General features: G+C 47.3%; 1 protein-coding gene across 1 annotated transcript; it reads left to right on the top strand.

The window, feature by feature from the left end:
• Positions 1-17,505, top strand: ccdc69 (coiled-coil domain containing 69). Its single transcript, XM_041048324.1, has 11 exons — positions 1-585; positions 1,346-1,574; positions 1,773-2,016; positions 9,433-9,496; positions 11,259-11,437; positions 12,285-12,372; positions 12,645-12,718; positions 12,879-12,980; positions 13,061-13,180; positions 13,375-13,472; positions 13,723-17,505. Exons 3-11 carry the CDS (start codon positions 1,996-1,998, stop codon positions 13,889-13,891), a joined length of 915 nt encoding a protein of 304 aa, XP_040904258.1. The 5' UTR covers positions 1-585; positions 1,346-1,574; positions 1,773-1,995; the 3' UTR covers positions 13,892-17,505.
• The last annotated feature ends 2,251 nt before the right edge of the window (positions 17,506-19,756 follow it).

Genomic DNA, 19,756 nt, shown 5'->3' with positions numbered 1-19,756 from the left:
CACACGAGCGACATCATTCATGACCAATGAATGAATGAATGCTCAGTGTAAAACAAAGGCTTAAACTCTGTGTTGGAGCAACTGGTCGGGCTGCATTAGATTCTGTAGATGTTCCTAATAAAGTGGACACTGAGCGTGCAGATCCTGTGGCAGCTCTTCCGGTCTCTGACTGGCTGATCCACTGAGACGGATCTACCTGAGCTCAGCAGCTGCTGATCGGATCGGGTGCAGGTTCCTGAGGGACGTCCGGGAGTCTGGTTCACCTTTAACCAGGTGGGTCACCATGGCAACCCGCCCCGCTCCGGAGCAGGTGAACCGCAGAGGATCAGCTGAAAAACCTGTCAACGGCCCCGGCCGCTGACCAATCAGATCACAGGAAAGACTGAGTCATCACAATGTCGCCTTTCACACCTTTCACCTGAACGTGACGTAGACCCAGGCTGAGCCGCGAGAGCCACATAATCCCGAAACAAGCAGACTAATCTGAGCTCGCGCCGTGGTCCAGGTCCCAGGTGCTGACAGACACATTTACCTGCAGCAGCAGCAACAACAACAACAGTTTTCATTTATTCCCTCATGAGTCACGTGAGTCGTATGCCAGGTTTTCACGTCATGTCACGTGCTGTAGTTTTATGTCCTGTTCATCACACTGAGTGATTGTTGTTATACTGTGTTGTTCTGTTTTACATTCTCCCTTTGGTTTGTGTTGTTGCACATGCATCACATTTTTCCACTAAGACAAAGTCATGTAATGAGTGTGCGTCCGTGCGTGTGTGTGTCTGTGTGTGTGTGCGTGCGTGTGCGCGCGTGCATCTATCTTTGTGAGGATAAAAACAGCACAGTGAGACTGAGGACATTTTGTCCCTACTCTTCTGTCCTCATAACTTTAAATGTCTGTTTGCGGGTCTCTACATCCGGACGCGCGCAGCTGATGAACAGTCACACGAAGCATTTGGTTCAGTTTGAGCTTTAAACCGGTTTTAATCTGAATTCTGTTTCCACTGATGTCAGTGATCGTGTTTGTCATCAGGACTGATCCGGATTCTCCTGATAAATCAACTGTTTGTGGATTTTCCCGCTTTTTAACGTCAGAAAACAAACTAAACAAACGCGAGGACGGATTGTAGAGCAGCTTCTCTCATCATTACGGTAACGTTCAAATCTCAGACAATAGGCCTGCTACTGCGCATGTCACAGTTTGCCATGCTGCTGCCTTTAAGTGCTGCGGGAAAATACAGCGATAGATGTCAGCGCCTGTGATTTCTAAATGTTGAAGAATGAATTGATACCTGAACACATCATATTCTGCTGCGTCTGTTTTCACTCGGTTATTTGTAAGGTTTAGGTGTTTGTCTCGGACTTGGATCAAAGACCCCGCAGTCCTTTCTTCAGGATAAACCAGGATCTGGATCCAGCTTCACAGTTGTGAGGATTTTGCCATGAAATGAAGATTTCCTTCCTCTGATGGATTCCTGGTGTTTCTGGAGACATTTATGGGACAGAAATGATGAAGTCAGAGTCAAAGTGTGGACTGTTCTCTGCAGACATCCATCCTGTTCAGTTCCGTACACAAGGTAAAGTTTACCTGAGTAGATAAGAATCCAAAACATTGTTTAATATTCCTTTTCGTTGTATTTATTAAACTCATCAAATTTTCTAAATGTATTTTATTTATTTAGTTTTTCCTGTTTTTATATTCCCATCAACGCTTCGGCGATTGTTTTATTTGTCTTATATTTATATGACTTTGAACTTATTGGCTGATTTTATAGGAAAACAGTGACGAGCCAACTAAGAGTCCCTGAACGCAGCACAGAGAAGCCCCGTCCCCTGTGACCGGCGGCTGCAGTGGTGCGTTCACGGTACTTTTTCTGGAGTGTTTGAAAGTTTTCAACAGAGGGAAGAAGAAAAAGAAGAAGAAGAAGAAGAAGAAGAAGAGGGGCGGAGAGTCCGAGCGGCTTCACACCGACAGCGGAGCTCGGAGGAGGAGGAGGAATGGGCTGCAGCCACAGTAAGGTGAGAGGAAACCGGGTCGAAAACGGTGGAGTCGAGAGCAGAAGTTGACTTTGTTTCGGGGGGAGCTTCGTTAGCAGGCGGCCGACGGCGGCTGCTGCTGCGCGGCCGCCAGACGTTCGCGGACTGAGTCCGGCGAACGGAGCGGGGGCTCCGGGAGAACGGAGCCGCTTTTTCTGCTCGTTCTCAGTTTGAGTCTCCGACAGTTTCACAGGTGTCGAACTCGAACTGGCGCCAAAGAAAATGCGGTGAAATCCCGCAGGTCGTCGTGTCTCTGCTCTGAACATCTGTTTCTCATCTGTTTGAATGTGTTTCAGTTTTCCCACGATGCTGCGTCTGACAGGATGTCTCTGAAACCTGTCTCCTCTATCTCTGAAACCTGTCCCCAGTCTCTGAAACCTGTCTCTTGTCTCTGAAACTTGTCCCCTGTCTCTGAAATCTGTCCCCAGTCTCTGAAACCTGTCTCTTGTCTCTGAAACTTGTCCCCTGTCTCTGAAATCTGTCCCCAGTCTCTGAAACCATCCTGTATTGGCTGTGTGCTGTGTGTTTATCATGTTGTGTGACTGTTTGTCGTGTTGTCCTGTAAGAACTTGTCAGAGTTGTGGGACATTTCATACAAACCAGTGGTTAAGAAACATGAGTCTATTTGAAACCGTCACGTGTGTGAGTCATGTTGGTGTGTAGACCGGGATCCTACAGTTGTGTGTCTGTGCGGCAGCTTCCTGTGTGTTGCAGTGGTTTGTAGTATGTGTATCTGAAGCTCCACAGCTGTTGTCTTCCTGCAGTTATTGATAGAAAGTGACGGAGCAGCCGAGGCGTCGCCGGGTCACCGGCCTCCTCTCTGAGGCCTGGAGCTGACGTCATGTGATCATTTTACCTGAAGAGACTCACCTGACTCACCTGAGCCGCGTTCAACAGTGTGGAACGTGTGTACTTTTAATTCGAGCTTTAATTAATGTTTCACCGGCGACAACTCAGGTACTGTTTTTGAGAAATGGGAATATCCCTGAGTGGGTGTGTGGGCTGATGGGTGTGTGGGCTGATGGGTGTGTGGGCTGATGGGTACCGGGGGCTGATGGGTACCGGGGGTTGATGGGTACCGGGGGTTGATGGGTAACGGACTGTGAGCGCTGTTTAAACCTTTTTGCTGCTGATGTTCTGCACAGATTGTAAACAAAGTGTTAGAAGCTGATTAAAGGTAACGAGTTGTCTCAGATTTCAGCCAATCTGCTGTCAGTGTTCATCAGACTCCGCCTTAAAATAATACGGTGATGAACTGAAGTCTCTTTGGTTCCGACTCCACTGTCGACTGTCGTTTGGACAGAACCCGGCGTCTGAGATCAGGTTGATCTGCTGAGAGGACGTGAGTTTCAGGACCTCTCTCTGCTCCGGCTCTGGGAGCCTCCTCAGACCGTTTCCTCACAGAACCAGAACAGACGCAGAGCCGGTTTACAGCCTGTTGCATAACCTGAAATCCAGTAAATCTTTGATGAGCTCAGAATAGAAACAGATCGGTCAGAGAGGCTCAGAGTGTGAGCTGCTGCTGGAGGAGATCAATGAGCTCAGCACCAACACGAACCCGTGGATTTAATCCTGCTTCAGCCCGACGTGGCACCTGTGACGCACCTGTACTCAGCTGTACTCAGCTGTACTCAGCTGTACTCACCTGTACCCAGCTGCACTCACCTGTACTCACCTGTACCCACCTGTACTCACCTGTACCCAGCTGTACTCACCTGTACTCACCTGTACTCACCTGTACCCAGCTGTACTCACCTGCTGAGCTCTTTGTTTGTGACAAAGACACAAACTTAGTTTTACAAGATTCCTGAGCAGCTTTTATCTGGTCTGTGTCCACGTCTTCTAACGTAAGACCACAGAATGTCTCCGTCTCTGTGCTCGTTCTCAGCAGATGAACAGGTGTGGGAGGGGTCGATCGATCGCTGATGGCGTCGTTCTCTCAGACACATAAAAACAAAAAACGTTGGCGGCCGTTACACCTGGTCGGTCAGGTAGAGTCTGTGTGTGTTGTGGGTCTTTCCTGTCTTTGCTACATGCGACGCAGCATCAGTTGCGTTACCTGTGTCCGTGTTGTTCAGGTGTCTCCCTGTGGACAAAGCTCAAACCGCCTGGAAACACTGATGTGGACACAAATGGTCTTCATCAGACGAAGTGTCTCACACAGTGGAACAAACGGCAGTAACCGGCTTCCTGTTGTTGGACCTGGCCTGGACTGATCAGAGGTCCGGAGTCTGTCCTGGAGCTGATCTGGTCTCTCGCTCTGTTCGTGACGTCTCTGCCCAAAGTTCATGATCCAGCAGCTGCACAGTAAAGTCCAATTACACAACAGATGAATGCAGTTTCCAAACCACAGCCGCAGCAAAAGGGGGGGGGGGGGGGGGGGGGGGGGGGGGGGGGGGGGGGCAGTGGTTCAGCACTGGTTTTCAACGTGGGGGTTGGGACCCTGTGGGAGGTCATGTTGTGATGTGGTCTTGTCTGTCAGAGGTCTGTTCTGTCCTGGCTGTTGCTGTTGCTGTTGCTGTTGCTGTTGCTGTTGCTGTTGTTGTTGTTGAGTGGAGACCTGAGGCCGAGCCGGAGCCGGACTCTCTCAGTCAGCCTGGCTCATGGTTCAGGGCATCATGTCGTATTTTGCTGTTGCTGTGGAAACGAAGACAAACGGTCACATGAAGTCCTCGTGCCTCAGGATCTCTGCAGGCAGCTCACACCGGATCAGAGTCCTCTGAGCTACATGAGGCCGCATCCAGAAACTCTTCTTTACAGTCCAGGTACTCGTGTTCCACTCGTTCTCTAATGAACACGTGTAGAACACGCTGTGGTAAATGAGATGTCGCCTTTTTGATGAGCTGAGCTCCAAAGTCTCCGACTGCTCGTGAGAACTGTTCGACTCCAGCTGCTGTTCGATCAGTTTTGGTTCCTCACAGTGGAAACACACTCGCAGAACTTTGGATGAATTCTGTGTTCAGTGTGAACAGAACCACACACTCTTCTCCAGCAGAACTCCATTCATTTATTTGGCTTTTTTAGCTGGAAGCCTGTGAGGTTTTCACCCTTTAAACAGGCTGTGGGCTCAGCGCTTTAACACCTCACCACAGCTCAGACATAAACTCAGTCTGGACTCCAGCGTAACCTCTGAGAGTCCATCAGAGCGGCAGACCATCTGTCGGCTCACTGCAACAACTGGACGAGTGTGAATCAGAGACTGCAGGCGAGACGAGATCTGCAGGCAGAGGCAGATTCAGCCCTTCAGCTCAGAGCTGCAGCAAACGAGTGTTTTCACTAATGAGACGTCTCCTCAGGTTTTAGAGTTTTTCACTGCTGAAACTTTACGTGTTCAAATCAAGAGCTTGACTCATTTGAAGAAACTTTATTTGCTCCTCGGGAAGCAGACAAGCCGTCTACACAAAAACTGTCCAACAATACAAACAGCTTCAGTCCACAGAGGCTGGTGTGTGTCCCCGTGTCTCTGTGTCCTGCAGCTGCTCGGTGTGATGTGGTTTGTTTTAAACATCAGTCGATGCAGTAGAGTCTGAGCTTCGGCCTCTTTAAGCTCAGCGACGCTCTTTGTTTCATGAGCACAAACACACGAGGCCGTTCAGTCGTTTAAAGTCCCATAAAAACATATTTCCCATCATGACTCAGTGCTGCTGGTTCTCAGTAATGACTGAGAGCGTTGCTGCTGTAAAACTGCAGCTGAGGAACAGACTGTGCAAAGATCCAGTGCAGATCCTGGACTTAACGATCCAAACCTCACGTTTACGACAGCAGCACGTTTTCTTCTTTGTTGGTTTTGTTCCGTTGTTACACGCAGACAGTTTGTAAAGTTCCTCTTCACTGCTTCGCTGCTTTTAAAAGTTTGACGTACGTCTTTGCATGAAGTGTTTGTGGTGCTGCAGTCACATGGTCCTGATCAGTATCAGGATCAGGATCAGTATCAGGATCAGTGTGTGTGAACTCACAGGTTTATTTTTACACTGTATGTCCCGCTCTCTAAAAACCAAACGGTCCAGTGTAGCGTTATAAGGCTGCAGCTGTTATTTTCACTATCGATTAATCGGTCGATTATTACTGTGAGTAATTGATTATTTTCGTGGCGCTTTAACAGACTGAGGCTCGGCCTGGATATTAAGGCTCAGCAGTTGCTGCTGTTTGTAACGTGGTCACCGTCAGTTTGTCTCTGATATGTGGACAGGGTGGACGGGGTGGACGTTGCTCCTCATGTTTTTCCCACAGAGATCAGTGAATGACGCGACCCTGATTCGTCTCCTCGTCTTTCACTGTTGGACTTCTGTCTAAAACCTGAGACATTTGACGCGTCGGAGAGAAATAAAAAGAGTTGGAGCTGCTCTTCGTCTCTGTGTGTGAGTTTAACCTCGCACACAGAGACGACGTTAAACCTCATCCCTTCCAGACGAGCTCCAGGGAATGTTTTAAACACTCAGGCAACATTTCATCATGGAGCCGAGAGTCCAGCTCGTGAGGAGACAGAGACAGAGGAGTGTTTGTCCTCCCTCAGAGATGAAGCAGGATGGAATGAAAACGAGGTGAAGAAACAAACGAAAATGTGTGTGTATGTCTGCAGCGTCTCACACACACCGCTTCACTTTGTTGCCGTGTGGTTTCTCAGAGGAGGAAAACAGTGATTACAGGAACATGTTTGTCACTAACGTGGTCCAACACTCGGGACAACAGACCGAAAACAGCTGCAGCTCAGATTCTGTTCCCGAAATTCAGCTTTGACCTCTGACCTCTGTTCAGCTGCATCAGAACCTGAACACACAGACTCTCTCTGAGGGTGTGAACAATAAACCTCCCGAAATCTGCTTAGAAATTAGAGCCGAGGATTCTGCAGAACTTCATTGAGAATTCTGCTGTTTTTAAGTTTCCTTCAGTGTCACAGTGATCCGGTGAGAGTCGTCTGTTCATCCATGGTTCACTGCAGACAGGAGCTGATCACAGCTGATTCAGCTGCTGTTCGTGGGACAGTCTGACTGGATGGACACAGATACAGGACAAAAACACACACAGGACGAATACGATACCGTATGTTTGCTCGCTGTCGCCTGGCGCTCTCGTCAGATGGAGACTATGGGGCTGAGTTACAGGATGTTTCCTGTTTCGGGGGAAGGACTCAGAGGTCAGAGGTCACCTTTGTTCAGCTGAAAGCGTGAGAATGTGCTGGTTGACAAACACTGAAGCTCTGTGTTTTAAAACGGAGAAGTCATCACATCTAGTGATGTGTCATCATCCTGTGTGGACCACAGACCACAGCCTGATATCACATCCCTGTTCAGGGCCGAGCGTGGGGGAGGGGCCGGAGGCGGGTGTCTCTGTGGGTCTCTGTAAGCTGGTGGTGTGTATGAAGCTCCTGATCAGGTCCACACGCTGCCCGAGGATAAAGTCATTCAATAATACGGAGATTTAAATATCATTTAACCAGCTTCAGTCGTGTTGAAGCCGAAACGTGCGTCGCTCCGGTGAACGTTGGAGACGCCATGTTTCAGTTCAGTTCAGTTTCAGCAGCGTTTGGTTCTCTGCTGTGTGAGTGTGAGGTTCTGATGAAACAAATCAACGACTCCCTCCTTCGTGTTTTATTTCGTGACGGTGAAGTGAGACCAACAGTTTGGAGCAGTCAGGTTTTTCTTGAAGGTGAAGTTCTGCACAAACAGAGGAGACGAGCCTCTGCTGTGATTTACTGCCTTTTTAAACTCAGGGCCCCTTCAACGCCCGAAGGAACATATGCTTCTCCTCCTCCTCCTCCTCCTCCTAACACTGTGAAACACACGACGGCTCGACGCCGAGCTCCACGTCTCCTCCTGAACCCAGAGACGTGTTGAAACCAGAGAGATTTATTGTTTCAGCTCCGAGTTTAAATAAAGTCAGTGTCCAGTTTGCAGAGCAGAGTTTAGAAGTGTTTATACAGTGTGTGTGTGTGTGTGTGTGTGTGTGTGTGTGTGTGTAGCAGTGTTTTAGGGTGTGATTGTTTGGCTTCACTTCTTGTGCAATGAGAGGGTGTGAGGCAACACACTAAGCGCCTCAGTGTGTTTCGTCTTTGTGCACATACAACGTGGCGTGGAGTGTGATCCTGCAGCTCCGCTGTTTGTGCAACGCGTGTGTGTGTTTGGATATGAGCCTAAGCTTGTGTGTGTGTGTGTGTGTGTGTGTGTGTGTGTGTATAAAATAAATTCTCCAGTCGATTGATTCTCGTGTGAATGATTGATTTTATTTTCCCGCTGTAAAATGTTCTGCGGGGATCAGCAGCTGATCAGCTGGTGTATTGATCAGTGATGCGATCAGTGACCTCAGCTCAGCTCAGACCCACGGCGCATCGCTGTCTGTCACTTCCTGCTCGTTGCCATGGCAGCGTCGACACGATCCAGCTGATGAGGAGCTTCACAGTGATCAGACACTCACAGTAAACTGAACTCACTAAGTAAAACAACAGTGAGATGAAACCTGTAATCATGTCACACAGGTGGGTGATCAGAGTGCAGGTACGACTGTGACCAGCAGCCTGAGCAGACCGGTGTCCCGTCGTCCTGGTGTCCCGTCGTCCCGGTGTCCCGTCGTCCCGGTGTCCCTGTCGTCCTGAGTCAGAGTCCGAGCGGCAGCTGATGTTATGTAACTCGGGGACAGAAGAGGGAAAGTTCCAGCGTCAGTCATGTGGAGACTAATGAGAGAGAAGCTGGCAGCTCAGAGTCAGACCCACATTTCATAACTCACTGCTCCAGTTTAAACCCAGACCTGAACCAGGACTCGGCTGCTGAGGGGCCTCAGCGGGTCCAACAGAACCACGCCTGTCATCGCTCTCGGTCTGAAGCTGTGAGCTCAGACGAATCTGACTCTGAGAGCGAGATGTTTTCTCAGCGTTATCGTGTTTTTCCTCCGGAGGAAACTGACTCATTCGTCCTCTGCTGAACTTTCACTGAGACCGTGAAGCTGATGGAGAGAAATAATTCACCTCCTGTTATAAATAATTAGAAAGACTCTCATTCAGTTTTTGAACTGAACTTTTTTAAACGTTGTTCCAGCACAGCAGAGCTGTTTCTGTGCTTCACATGATCAGATGTTTGAGGCAGAGACCAGGATCAGGACCAGGACCAGGATCAGGACCAGGATCAGGACCAGGACCAGGACCAGGACCAGGATCAGGACCAGGACCAGGACCAAGATCAGGACCAGGATCAGGACCAGGATCAGGATCAGGACCAGGATCAGGACCAGGATCAGGACCAGGATCAGGACCAGGATCAGGACCAGGATCAGGATCAGGATCTTAGAGTTTAAATCGTCACACGTTTCCAGCTCTTTGTCTCAGACTCACATCAGCTGCTTCTTTGTTTGTTGATCGTCACTAAAACTTTTACTTCCTTCTTCTTCTTCTCTTCCTGTCGATTTCAGAAGAAAAGCAAAGGCAAGAAGGGAGAGAAGACACAGAAAGACAAGAGCCGCCGTGATGACGGAGGTGAGTGGTTCATGTTCATCTGTTTCCTCCTCTGACGGTTCTCACCCTTTCACCTTCTCACTTCCTGTTTTCTTATCTTGTTCTCTGAACCACGTTTCAGCCTGATGTCGCGTCTGAGACGTGAATGTTCATCTGCTCACAGATGGTTTGAATTTTCTCTCTTTGACCAAACTAACGAAGCAGCGTGGAGACGCTGTGTGAAACGGCCACAGTGCTGCAGCTGACACATTAACATCGTTCTTTAAACTGCTCTTATTTTGAAACACAGGGTTGTGTAAGTGTTTTAACGTCTCTCTCACACACACACACACACACACACACACACACACACACACACACGGTTTGACTTTGTCTCTAATGTTCACACAAATCACAACATGTGAAGATGCTCAGGAGAAAATCAGGTCTTCATCACTCATCACGATCGTTAGCAGCAGAGATCCAGGTGATTGATTGACTGATTGACTGACTGATTGATTGATTGATTGATTGATCGATCGATCTGATCTATCAGCACCTTTCGTGCTGCACACACGATGATGGTTTGGCTGAGCTGTGCAGTAACTGCATGAAAACAGCTGCAGGTCAGAGACACAGTCCAGAAAGTTCTGGAACAGCTGACGTGGAAAATATGATAAAGTGATTGAATGAATTTCTGGCTGCAGCTCTGAGGTCAGATGTTCATGAGCTTCAGCAGTTTCTGAGCAGGGAGGACAGGAAGCATCACGAGCTCTGAGGGTCTGACTCACGCCGCCCGGCGGCCCGCTGACCTTCGCCGTACGCTCACTTCCTCCTGTTTATGAGCTGCTGTTTGAACACGGGGACAGAAGCTGCTCGTTTACAGCAGCACGGTGTGAACACGCCGCCGCCATCTCTGAATCACTGTCCCTGTGTGAGGGGACTGATCCGTCAGTCGACCTCAGCGTTGACCCCAGAGGGCCGAGGGCCAAACAGGCGCTGCTGAACGTTTTACAGTATCAGAGCAAACTTTCCACACTGACTTTTTGTTTTTGATAATAACTGAAACACCGTTTGTCATGTGACCTGTAAAACATCAGTCACCGTGTCTCCTCCCCCTCCGACTCCCCTCGCTCCCACAGACCTGATCTCCGTGTCTCATCCTTCAAAGAGCGAATGAATAAAACTAAATCTGGTCTTTGTTTAAAATCAATTCGTCTTCACACAAGTTCAAACCTGCCTCCTGAAGCTGAGCCGAGCTTCTGTACAGAACCAGCAGGAGCCTGCAGAGAAACAGACCGCTGGGCCACCGAGCCGCTGGGCCACCGAGCCGCTGCAGGTTCTCTCAGTAAATCCTGATCACATTCACGTCTGTTAATCAGTGTTAATGATTATCAGCTGCAGACGCCGCCTTCATCATCATCATCATCATCATCATCAGACTGAGGACGTCACTGAAACTGAATGAAGTGTGTGTGTGTGTGTGTTTGTGTGACTACATGTCAATGATGTCATTCACAGGCGGAAATTAAATTAGTCAGAAAGGCTTCCTGAACAGTGTGTGTGTGTGTGTGTGTGTGTGTGTGTGTGTGTGTGTGTGTGTGTTTCAGGTTTCCGTGACGATGACCTCATATCTTCGTGCAGTTCTTTGTTAACTCTTTGGCACCAACAGATTTTTACCTGTTTCCTGTCTGTGCTGATTTAACTGGACCTGTTTTTCTGTCCGTCCCCTCTGCTCTGTCTCTGCTCTGTCTCTGTCTCTGCTCTGTCTCACGTGTGTCTCCGTTGGTCGCTCTGTTCACAGGTAAACGCCTGTCAGGTGAGCAGGACGTCTGTCTGGAGAAGCAGCTGGAGCGGTTCGAGTGGCAGCTGAGGACTTTAAAGGAAGTGCTCTCAGCCAATGGGAACCCAGAGAGGGCGGAGCTTCTGAAAGACCACGCCGATGAGGAGGTGTGCGCCCTCGTCCTGAGCATCCTCGATAAGGTGAGAGCAGCGTGGGGTGTCCAGCACACGTCAGACGCCTGAGCTGCTCCTCGGCTCACCGGTCTTTTCACTGCTGGTTAAACATTTTCTCATTCAGTCGTTTGACCAGAGAAACATAACGAGTGTGTCACATCAGTGCTGGACCTCAGCATCTGGAGGACAGACTGAGACCCGGGCTGAGACGTGGAGTGGAGGCAGCACACGGTGATGATCGCGGTGTCAGAGTTTGATGGATCACACATGAACGTAGTTTCACTGGCAGGCGCAGTGAAGTTCTGCTTCAGGATCAGAAACTCGGCCGGAGGAGTTATTCATAGACCGAGTCTCTGGCAGACGGGTCGGACCCAGACAGCTGCTGTGCAGCCGATCCGGGTCACGTGACCACCTCAGTCTGCTTCTGATCGTGTCCTCGCTGCGACCTGGTGTCAGTGTTCGGCTCCTGTTGAGTCCAACGCTCCCCCAGGTCCAGACTCTCAGCTGACTGCTTGATGTTTACTGAGTTCTTTCATCTTTACCTGTGTGAGCCTTTGCAGAGGCCACGTGCACTTTCACATGAGCTGAAGGGGAGGAGTCTTTCTTGGTCTCCATGGAGGACACCTTGATGTAGTGTCCACTGGAGCGTCTGCCCTGATACGTTCACACCAACTGAGCTCAGCTCTGCTAAACGAGCCTTTGCAGTGATTCTGGGATTGGCTTTAACATTGTCACTGTCTTTTCACTGTCTCCCTCCTGGAGACGGAGGAAGTCTGACCTGATGCTGAATACAATGTGATCATTATTATTATTATTATTATTATTATTATTATTATTATTATTATTATTATTATTATTTTGCTGTGACTTTCAGGTGAAAACAGAGACGACAGCTGATTTAAACGTCCTGCATGAACAGAAAAGTCAAACTGTGACTGAGGAACATGAGCGACATGTGGAAGGTGAGAGATCAACAGAGGAACGAAGAGTTTTAAAAATCTATGAACATGTGAAGTGACCTCACGCCTCAGTGTGTCAGAGCTAACGTGCTAATTATAGCAGAGCTCAGAGCGAAGGGAGCTGAATCAGGTCTTGACCGTTGCAGAGCTGAGTCTGACAAACTGATTCTAAATCTATGGACCAGATTTTAGCAACAGCACAGACTGCAGCTCTGAAACGATCACACAGCGAAATCATCACTGATCTGATCTGAGTTTGACTCGTTTTCCTGCAGAGCTGCAGAAAAGACACGAACAAGAGAAAAGTCAACTGACAGAAGAGTTTCATGCTGCTGAGGACGTCCTCAAGGTAAGACAGGAAGGACAGAGTCCAGAGTTTGTGTCTCACCTGCTGGTCATTCATTAGCAGCAACTCACATCAGACCAGTTCCACACATCAGCATCAGTTCAGACCTGAGGACGTTTCCTACACAGACGCTTTGTATTTGTATTTCCTGCTGTAACTGAAGGGGGAGGTGGAGGAGCTGACACGGGAGCTGCAGGTTTACAACCAGCTGAAGAGGAGAGTCCAGGAGTCCACGTTCAAGAAAGACCTGCAGAGAAATATAAAGGTGTGCTTTACTTCATCTGCTCGTCACGTGTAATTCAACCTGTGTGCTTCAGTGAAAATCTTTGTTACTCCGTCCTCCAGGCTCACGGCAGCCCAGGTGCATTCTGGGAGTCGGAGCAGGAGTCTCTGCTGTTTGTCATTGAGATGAAGAGTGAGCGCGTGCAGGAGCAGAGCAGGAAGCTGCAGCAGATGGATGCTCTGGTACGTCCACTCAAATACACAAACTTTTACTGGGGCAGTTTTGTTCTTGTTATTATGAAACATGAGTTTGTTTATTTATTCACGAGTTTTCTCAGAATTTACTGAGTAATTTCTTTTCCAGGATTTCTTCTGCTTCCTCTTCTGTACATGTTCCTCATTATGTCTTTTTTTTTTTTTTTTTGTCCCTTTCTCAGTTGGAGAAGAATTTGTCTTTGGAGGACCAGATCGTCCACGTCCTGCAGCAGAACGAGGATCTGAGAGTCCGGATCGACAACTGCCAGACTCTCATTCAGTATGTGATTTCAGAAAGTACAGTCAGACACAACAGAGAGAGTGAATGGAGCCTCTGTCGTCTGTCATTGACCAGCAGCAGCTTATTTTGCATGAATGTGGCGCCACCTGCTGGACGCCTGCTGGAAAACATGATCCAGGGTTTTCTTTGTTTTTCAGAACGGTTTCTCTTTTTTAAACCTTCGAACTCTCTGAACACAGTCCAGCTGATGCGTTTCTTTGATCCCTCCCTCTTTGTTTCTGTTTCACAGGCAGTTATCAAAGGAGCAGCAGGACATGAAGGTGGCGCTGGAGAGGCAGGCAGCGGTAAACCAGAAGCTTTCTCAGGAAAAGGAGCAGCTGATGTTCAAACTGCGACACAGAGACTCGTGTCCGACCATCCACCTGCCCACCATGGTGCAGGAGATTGCACCGAGATGACTCTGATTACACCTGGACGTGGATCCCGTGTGTCCTCCATGTAGATAGAACTGTACACGTGCCCATAATAATTCTCACAGTAACATGGAGTAGGCCTGGTTTACTCACTCAGACTGGGTGAGGTCCACATGTCCTAACAACCAGGTTTAAAGGGTCCAGGTTTAAAGGCTCGAAAGCTGCATCCTGTCTACAATCAACGCTGATTCAAAAACCAGTTTTAATAGTTCTGTTTAACTGCATCTCCACGGTTCTTCTGCTGCTGTGCAGTTGAGCGGGTTTAGCACTGAAACTGATCCTGGACCCACAGACCCACAACAGCCACTGAGGTGTAACAACAGCAGCACATACATGGAGTCAAAGCTGGATCCTGTGTTACACACTGTATTGAGCCGGACAACAGTTTGGACCTCGGGTCGTCCTGGGTGAAGGTGCAGCTCCACTGATCTGCTGTCTGTTCGTCTACGTTTGGTTTTTAATTCTCTTCCAGAGGAGCCTCAGCTCACTGATTCTTCTGGTTTGTTGATGGCTGAAATGTTTGGGAGCTGAATTCTTCAGTTCAACCAAAAGGAAAAAAAGTTTTGTTTTGTTTAAGCATTTTTTTAAAAACTGAGATTGACAGATCAGCGTGGCAGCACCTTCAGCGCTCGGTCGCTCCACAAACTTTCGTCATGGACAGTAAGCTAATGCAATGACAGAGACGCACTGTTCCCTCCTGTCTGATGAGCGATGTCAGATCGTGCTGCGTCTGTTTTGTGGTGCAGGTTAAACTGTACCAGAGCAGGGTTAATTAAAACCAGGGGGTGTGACACAGCTAATGCGATAGCTTCCTCTGATTGGACTCTCTGGTCCTCTGTTCCCTCAGCGCTCGTTAGTTAGCACTGTGAAGTTCACAGAAGTTGAACTCTTCATAAAAACTCAGCACAGACCTGCTTCACGAACAAATCCACTACTTATTGCAGTTTGTTGTTTTTATGTTTTTTTGTTTGAAATGTTTTCTGTTTATAATAATGCTGGTGTGACGGGGGCTTAGTGCCGTACAGCTCTACGATCTACCCGTCTGCCAATGTGCCTGAGACCATAGTGGGGTGTAAGACACAATGATGTCGAGCTGGAGCTTCTGAGTTCAAACCAAGCCAGTCAGACAGTAATCTCTAAGGCTTCTTCCAGATCTGCTGTACTTTATGTTAGAGGGTACCAGAGAGCAGGAGACCCCCTGAAGGTTTTACAGGTCCCCCCAGAGTCTGTTACTTGAGTGTGTAAGTGTCTATTGGAGGTTGGAGTTGGCAAAACAATAAGGAGTCAGTGAGTGTCTTAGAGATATTCACAAGAAATCATGACCTCTGATTTTACAGAAGCAGGTTTCCCTCTGATTGCAAACGAGGACCTAGAGGTTTGTCTCGCTCTACACACCTAGACGTCCTGCTGGAAAGTTTAGGTATCTAAATCCTGGATTCACGAACTTATCAATAAACCAAACAAAGCTTGTCTGTGATGCAGGTTCAGCAGATTCAGACCCACTTATACTGTGATTTTCTAGTCTTGTTCAAACCCGAAGCCAAACATTAAGTCTGTCTGTGTTTACGTCCTTGGTTTTACTGTTTCTACTCATGTGCCTTCACAGCTTCTTCCCAAACATCTCTGGATGTTAGATCCAGTTGAGTCCCTCTAACGTCCTGCTCTGTTCATTGCATCGTTTCAGTCTGTGTCTAATGTAAATCTACAGTCTTCAGGAGTAAAAAGCAGCTGTAATGAGCCCTGAGTGTTTGATGAGCCACAGAATCAAAACATTTCCTCAACAAATCGTTGATGTTCCATTTTATTCAGTAAAAAATGACAACTAGCTAAAAGAGTGAATCATCGTGTCTTTGGTAACGTTGCTAACATCTTGGCTTAAACGGTGCCAGTGTCAGTAACTGTGGATTTGGATCATTAATGTCGGTTTTCAGGTTTTAGCTCTCAATACTTCAGGACATACTTCTACAACTGATGACAGACTTCATATTTGCTCCCCTAGCGCATGCTAGCTAACATGCTAACATTAGAATTTTAACATGTTAAATAACCTGTTTACATGTAACTGCGTGTTTCATGCAAACTGTGATCGTGTTTAAATCCAAATATGATGAGTGTCGACATGTCAACGTCCATCTGTTTGTAAAATGTGTGTTGACATGCTGATGTTAAGGTTTGGACATTAGCTGTCAGAGCTCAGAGTCCAGTGTTCAGCTCCACGAGTTTTTCACCCGGTCAGACAGATTGTGCGGTTGCTGGTGTAGTTGTTGACTTGTAGTGCACGGTCATACCAGAAAGTGACTCACTAAACTAGCTAAACATGTGGTCTGACGACATGGAGGCTGTTTGTGGTGGTAGCTGGTGAGCTAGCTGCTAACACCTTAGCGAGTCAAAATAGCTCCCCGAGCTAGCTTGCTTTCTGCCAGTGAAGGTTAATGCTGTGCTCATGTCATACTGGAGTTAGCATGATTACTGGTTTCCAGCTTGTACACATGGAAGTGTTCAAGTCAAAATCTAAAGAACAGTTTCTTTGTGTTTACAGTGTGTTTCAGTGAGTTGGACGAGTTGTTTGAACGTTATTACCCTCTCAGCTCTTTGTGACTGACCTTTAAATGTATTTCTCTTTAAAGTTAAATATGCGAACACGACATGCGTCAACACCTGAATCATGAACTCAGGAACCAGTTTCCCTGAGAGCTCTGATTTTCACGTTTTACACGATAGAAGTGCCTGAAAGGCCCAACAACCGCAGGTCCCTCACATCAGCTGAGATCCACTCCTATTTAATGGACGCAGTGTTATATTGTCAGTCCACAGTATTTTTAGCCTTTGGGTAACTGACCTTTACAACCATCTGAAGTTGTCTGGTGTGGACGTGAACATCAGAGGCCAGAGGTTTACTGACTGACTGCGTCTGTTCTGTGAGTTTAATAACAGAACAGCGTCTCGGTTCTCGATTCCCACACTCTGCTCTGTCACAATGGTTTTTATCATGTTACTTCTTCATGTGGCACCTTCATCACAGTGAATGGAATTTTGTCAGAAGCTTCACGGTGTGACGGAGACTTCAGTCCTGTTACTCATTCACAGCTTTGTTTACCTGTTTACCTGTTTGGTCTCATGTTTAAAGCATATTTTAAGATTTTCGTCAGCTACCTGACAAACAACCAGAGAACAATAATCACTGTAGACTTCCTGCCTTTGACATCTTGACATATGTTGTTTCTTTTTAAAGATGTGAAAAATCTTGCCATTTTGTCAGTTTAGTCTTTTTTTTGTGAACGAGACGATTTATGGAATTAACGGGATGTGATGTTCGTAATTGCCAAAAAAAAAAAGACCCATCTGTCAGTGCTTTGACAGCTCTGTCTCCTTATGCACTAGCACTTTGAACAGTAGTTTACCAGGAGTTTGTATAAGAGAGGTTTTTTTTTTGTGTTGTATAGTTTTGAATTTTCTCAGCTTCTTACCTGTAAAAACGTATTTTATCTTTTCTTGGTTGGAGTCGAGTCCAGCTGCGTGTTTTCAGCGTGCCTTAGGTACACTCCCAGATATTTCCCTTTTTTTGTTTTTGGCTTCACTAAATAAAAAACTGCAACTAAAACTGATGATCGGGAGTAAAATGTCTTTTTTATTTAACATTTATAAATGTTGGGGTCACTGTGATGAGATACAACAGATTATCAGTGTATGTTGGTTTTTGGATTCATCCTGACAAACCTCCTTGCTGAAGATAATCTGTGTACATGGCGAAATGAATATACACTGTAAAAGGTTTAGGCCCTTCATAAAGATTTCAACAGTTTTTATCCAAAAAGCAGTGAAGAGAAAAAAACCTAAATCAGATCAGGATCTGCAGTGACCCCCCACCGTCTTAAAACCAGCTCCAGTTCTCCTCGGTACATCAACGCTCAGGCTCTCAGGTTGTTCCAGCTTCTTGGAGAACCTGTCTGAGTTCTTATGTGGATTTATTCTGTCTCAGTGTCTCTGTCTCTTCTTGTGATCCCAGACTGAGTCCACGATGCTGAGATCAGGTCTCTGCGGGGTCCATCTGCACCAGGACTCCTTGTCCTTCTGGTCTATTAAGATGGTTCTTTATGACTCTGTGATGCTGCAGGATGAATCTGAGACCAGGAGACGTCCTGATGAGACTGATGATGGAGAAGAACACAAACGTCTAAGGTAAATACAGGTAATATAAATACACTAAGAGAAATGTTCTGATATAAACAACAGTTTGTCGGGCAGGTAACTCCAGAGCTGAAGATGGTTTCAAATCTCAAAGTTAAAGTTTGATACAAACTTAAAATTAAAATTAAAATCACCTCATGTTCATTTTGAACTGAAAGCAGAGGAACTGTTGGTGTGACCTGTGTGGTTTGATCAGATCTGTTCAGAGTAAATTCCCATCAAACCAAGTTAACTCTCATTCATCCATATGAGGAACGAGGCCTTGCTCTGGTGTGGTTGTGCAGTACCCATGTATGACCACCAGAGAGCAGCAGAGGACTCTTCAGATAGTTGGGTGATGCTGGGACTGTGAACTTTGTTTTTTGGCTTTTATATTTCTCCCACCAGGTGTTTTTGTCCTGACTCACCTCTCAGCTCAGCTCTGACAACCTGCCGACGAAACAACAACACAACTGAACTCATCATCGTCATCACAACACGCAGCAACAAACTGAGACCAGCGTCACTGACTCAGAACAAAGACTTGATGCAGAAGGATGGAGCCGTAACCTGCCTCTGGGGGGCGCTGCAGCCCACCAGCAGAAAGCATTAACAGTGTGAGGTAAAGTTTGATGTTTCCCTCCATTGTTTTTATGTTTTATTTTTTTACGTGGTTCGTCCGGTTGTGTAAATTAGTAAAGTTAAAAACTTCCTCTCTCAAAGACCTGGAGACTTATGTCCTCTCTCACTGGTCCCAGTCCTCTGTACTGGTGAACCGGCCTCTCGCCTAGAACAGATTCTAAGATTTGGACTGATGGCAGGTCACAGCAGACCTCCTCACCTGACCCCTCAGATCCGACCAATCACAGCTCTGTAAAAACCCACAGATCTAAGTGTGTGTGTGTGTGTGTGTGTGTGTGTGTGTGTGTGTGTGTGTGTGTGTGTGTGTGTGTGTGTGTGTGTGTGTGTGTGTGTGTGTGTGTGTGTGAAGCGCTGAGCGGATGTAAAGGGATCATTGTGTCAGTGGCTGTTTGACAAGCTGAGACAATACCTGAAAGCTGCAGGTCAGCCCCTGCTGAGTGTGTGTGTGTGTGTGAGTGTGTGTGTGTGAGTGTGTGTGTGTGTGTGAGTGTGTGTGTGTGTGTGTGTGTGTGTGTGTGTGTGTGTGTGTGTGTTAGCTATGGGTCACAGCCTCTGCTGTCATGTCACAGTGTTCCCATGGCACTTCACAGCCACCTGGAAACACCTGAAGCAGAGAGGAGAGTGTGAGTGTGTGTGAAAAGGGAGGATGGATGAATGAACAGCGATAAAAAGGAAAGAGAGAAGTGAAGGATGAAAGGAACAAAGTGTCAGTCAGCGGAGGAGCCTCATTTTTATCTTTAAGAAAACAACAGACTGAAAGAGGAAAAAACCTGAAGCTATCTGTTAGTTTCTAAATCACTCGATAAATTAACTGTAAAAATGAGTTTCAGGACTGAGAGTATGAATGAACTGATCAGCAGGTGTGACCGAGCTGTGCTGCCACCGGGGGCATCGAACAGCGACACACAGCTGACGTCCCACTTCCAATAAAACGGCTCTGACACTGAGAGAAACCCTCTGTAAGGGTGGACCTGGACCTGTGCTGCTCGTATCACATGAAGACAGTTACAGCAGAGAGAAGTGAACAAGAGAAGGCAGAGA

This window comes from Toxotes jaculatrix, chromosome 10 (genome assembly GCF_017976425.1).
Source record: "Toxotes jaculatrix isolate fToxJac2 chromosome 10, fToxJac2.pri, whole genome shotgun sequence".
Lineage (NCBI taxonomy): Eukaryota > Metazoa > Chordata > Actinopteri > Toxotidae > Toxotes > Toxotes jaculatrix.
The sequence above is the reverse complement of the archived record's forward strand: the minus strand, read 5'-3'. Positions and strand labels throughout refer to the sequence as shown.

Excerpts from the sequence above, each read along its gene's own strand:
- ccdc69 (XM_041048324.1), top strand. The coding sequence starts at position 1,996 with ATGGGCTGCAGCCACAGTAAG. Across the intron at positions 11,438-12,284 it reads TCCTGAGCATCCTCGATAAG|GTGAAAACAGAGACGACAGC; the intron begins GTGAGAGCAGCG and ends TGTGACTTTCAG. Across the intron at positions 13,473-13,722 it reads AACTGCCAGACTCTCATTCA|GCAGTTATCAAAGGAGCAGC; the intron begins GTATGTGATTTC and ends TCTGTTTCACAG.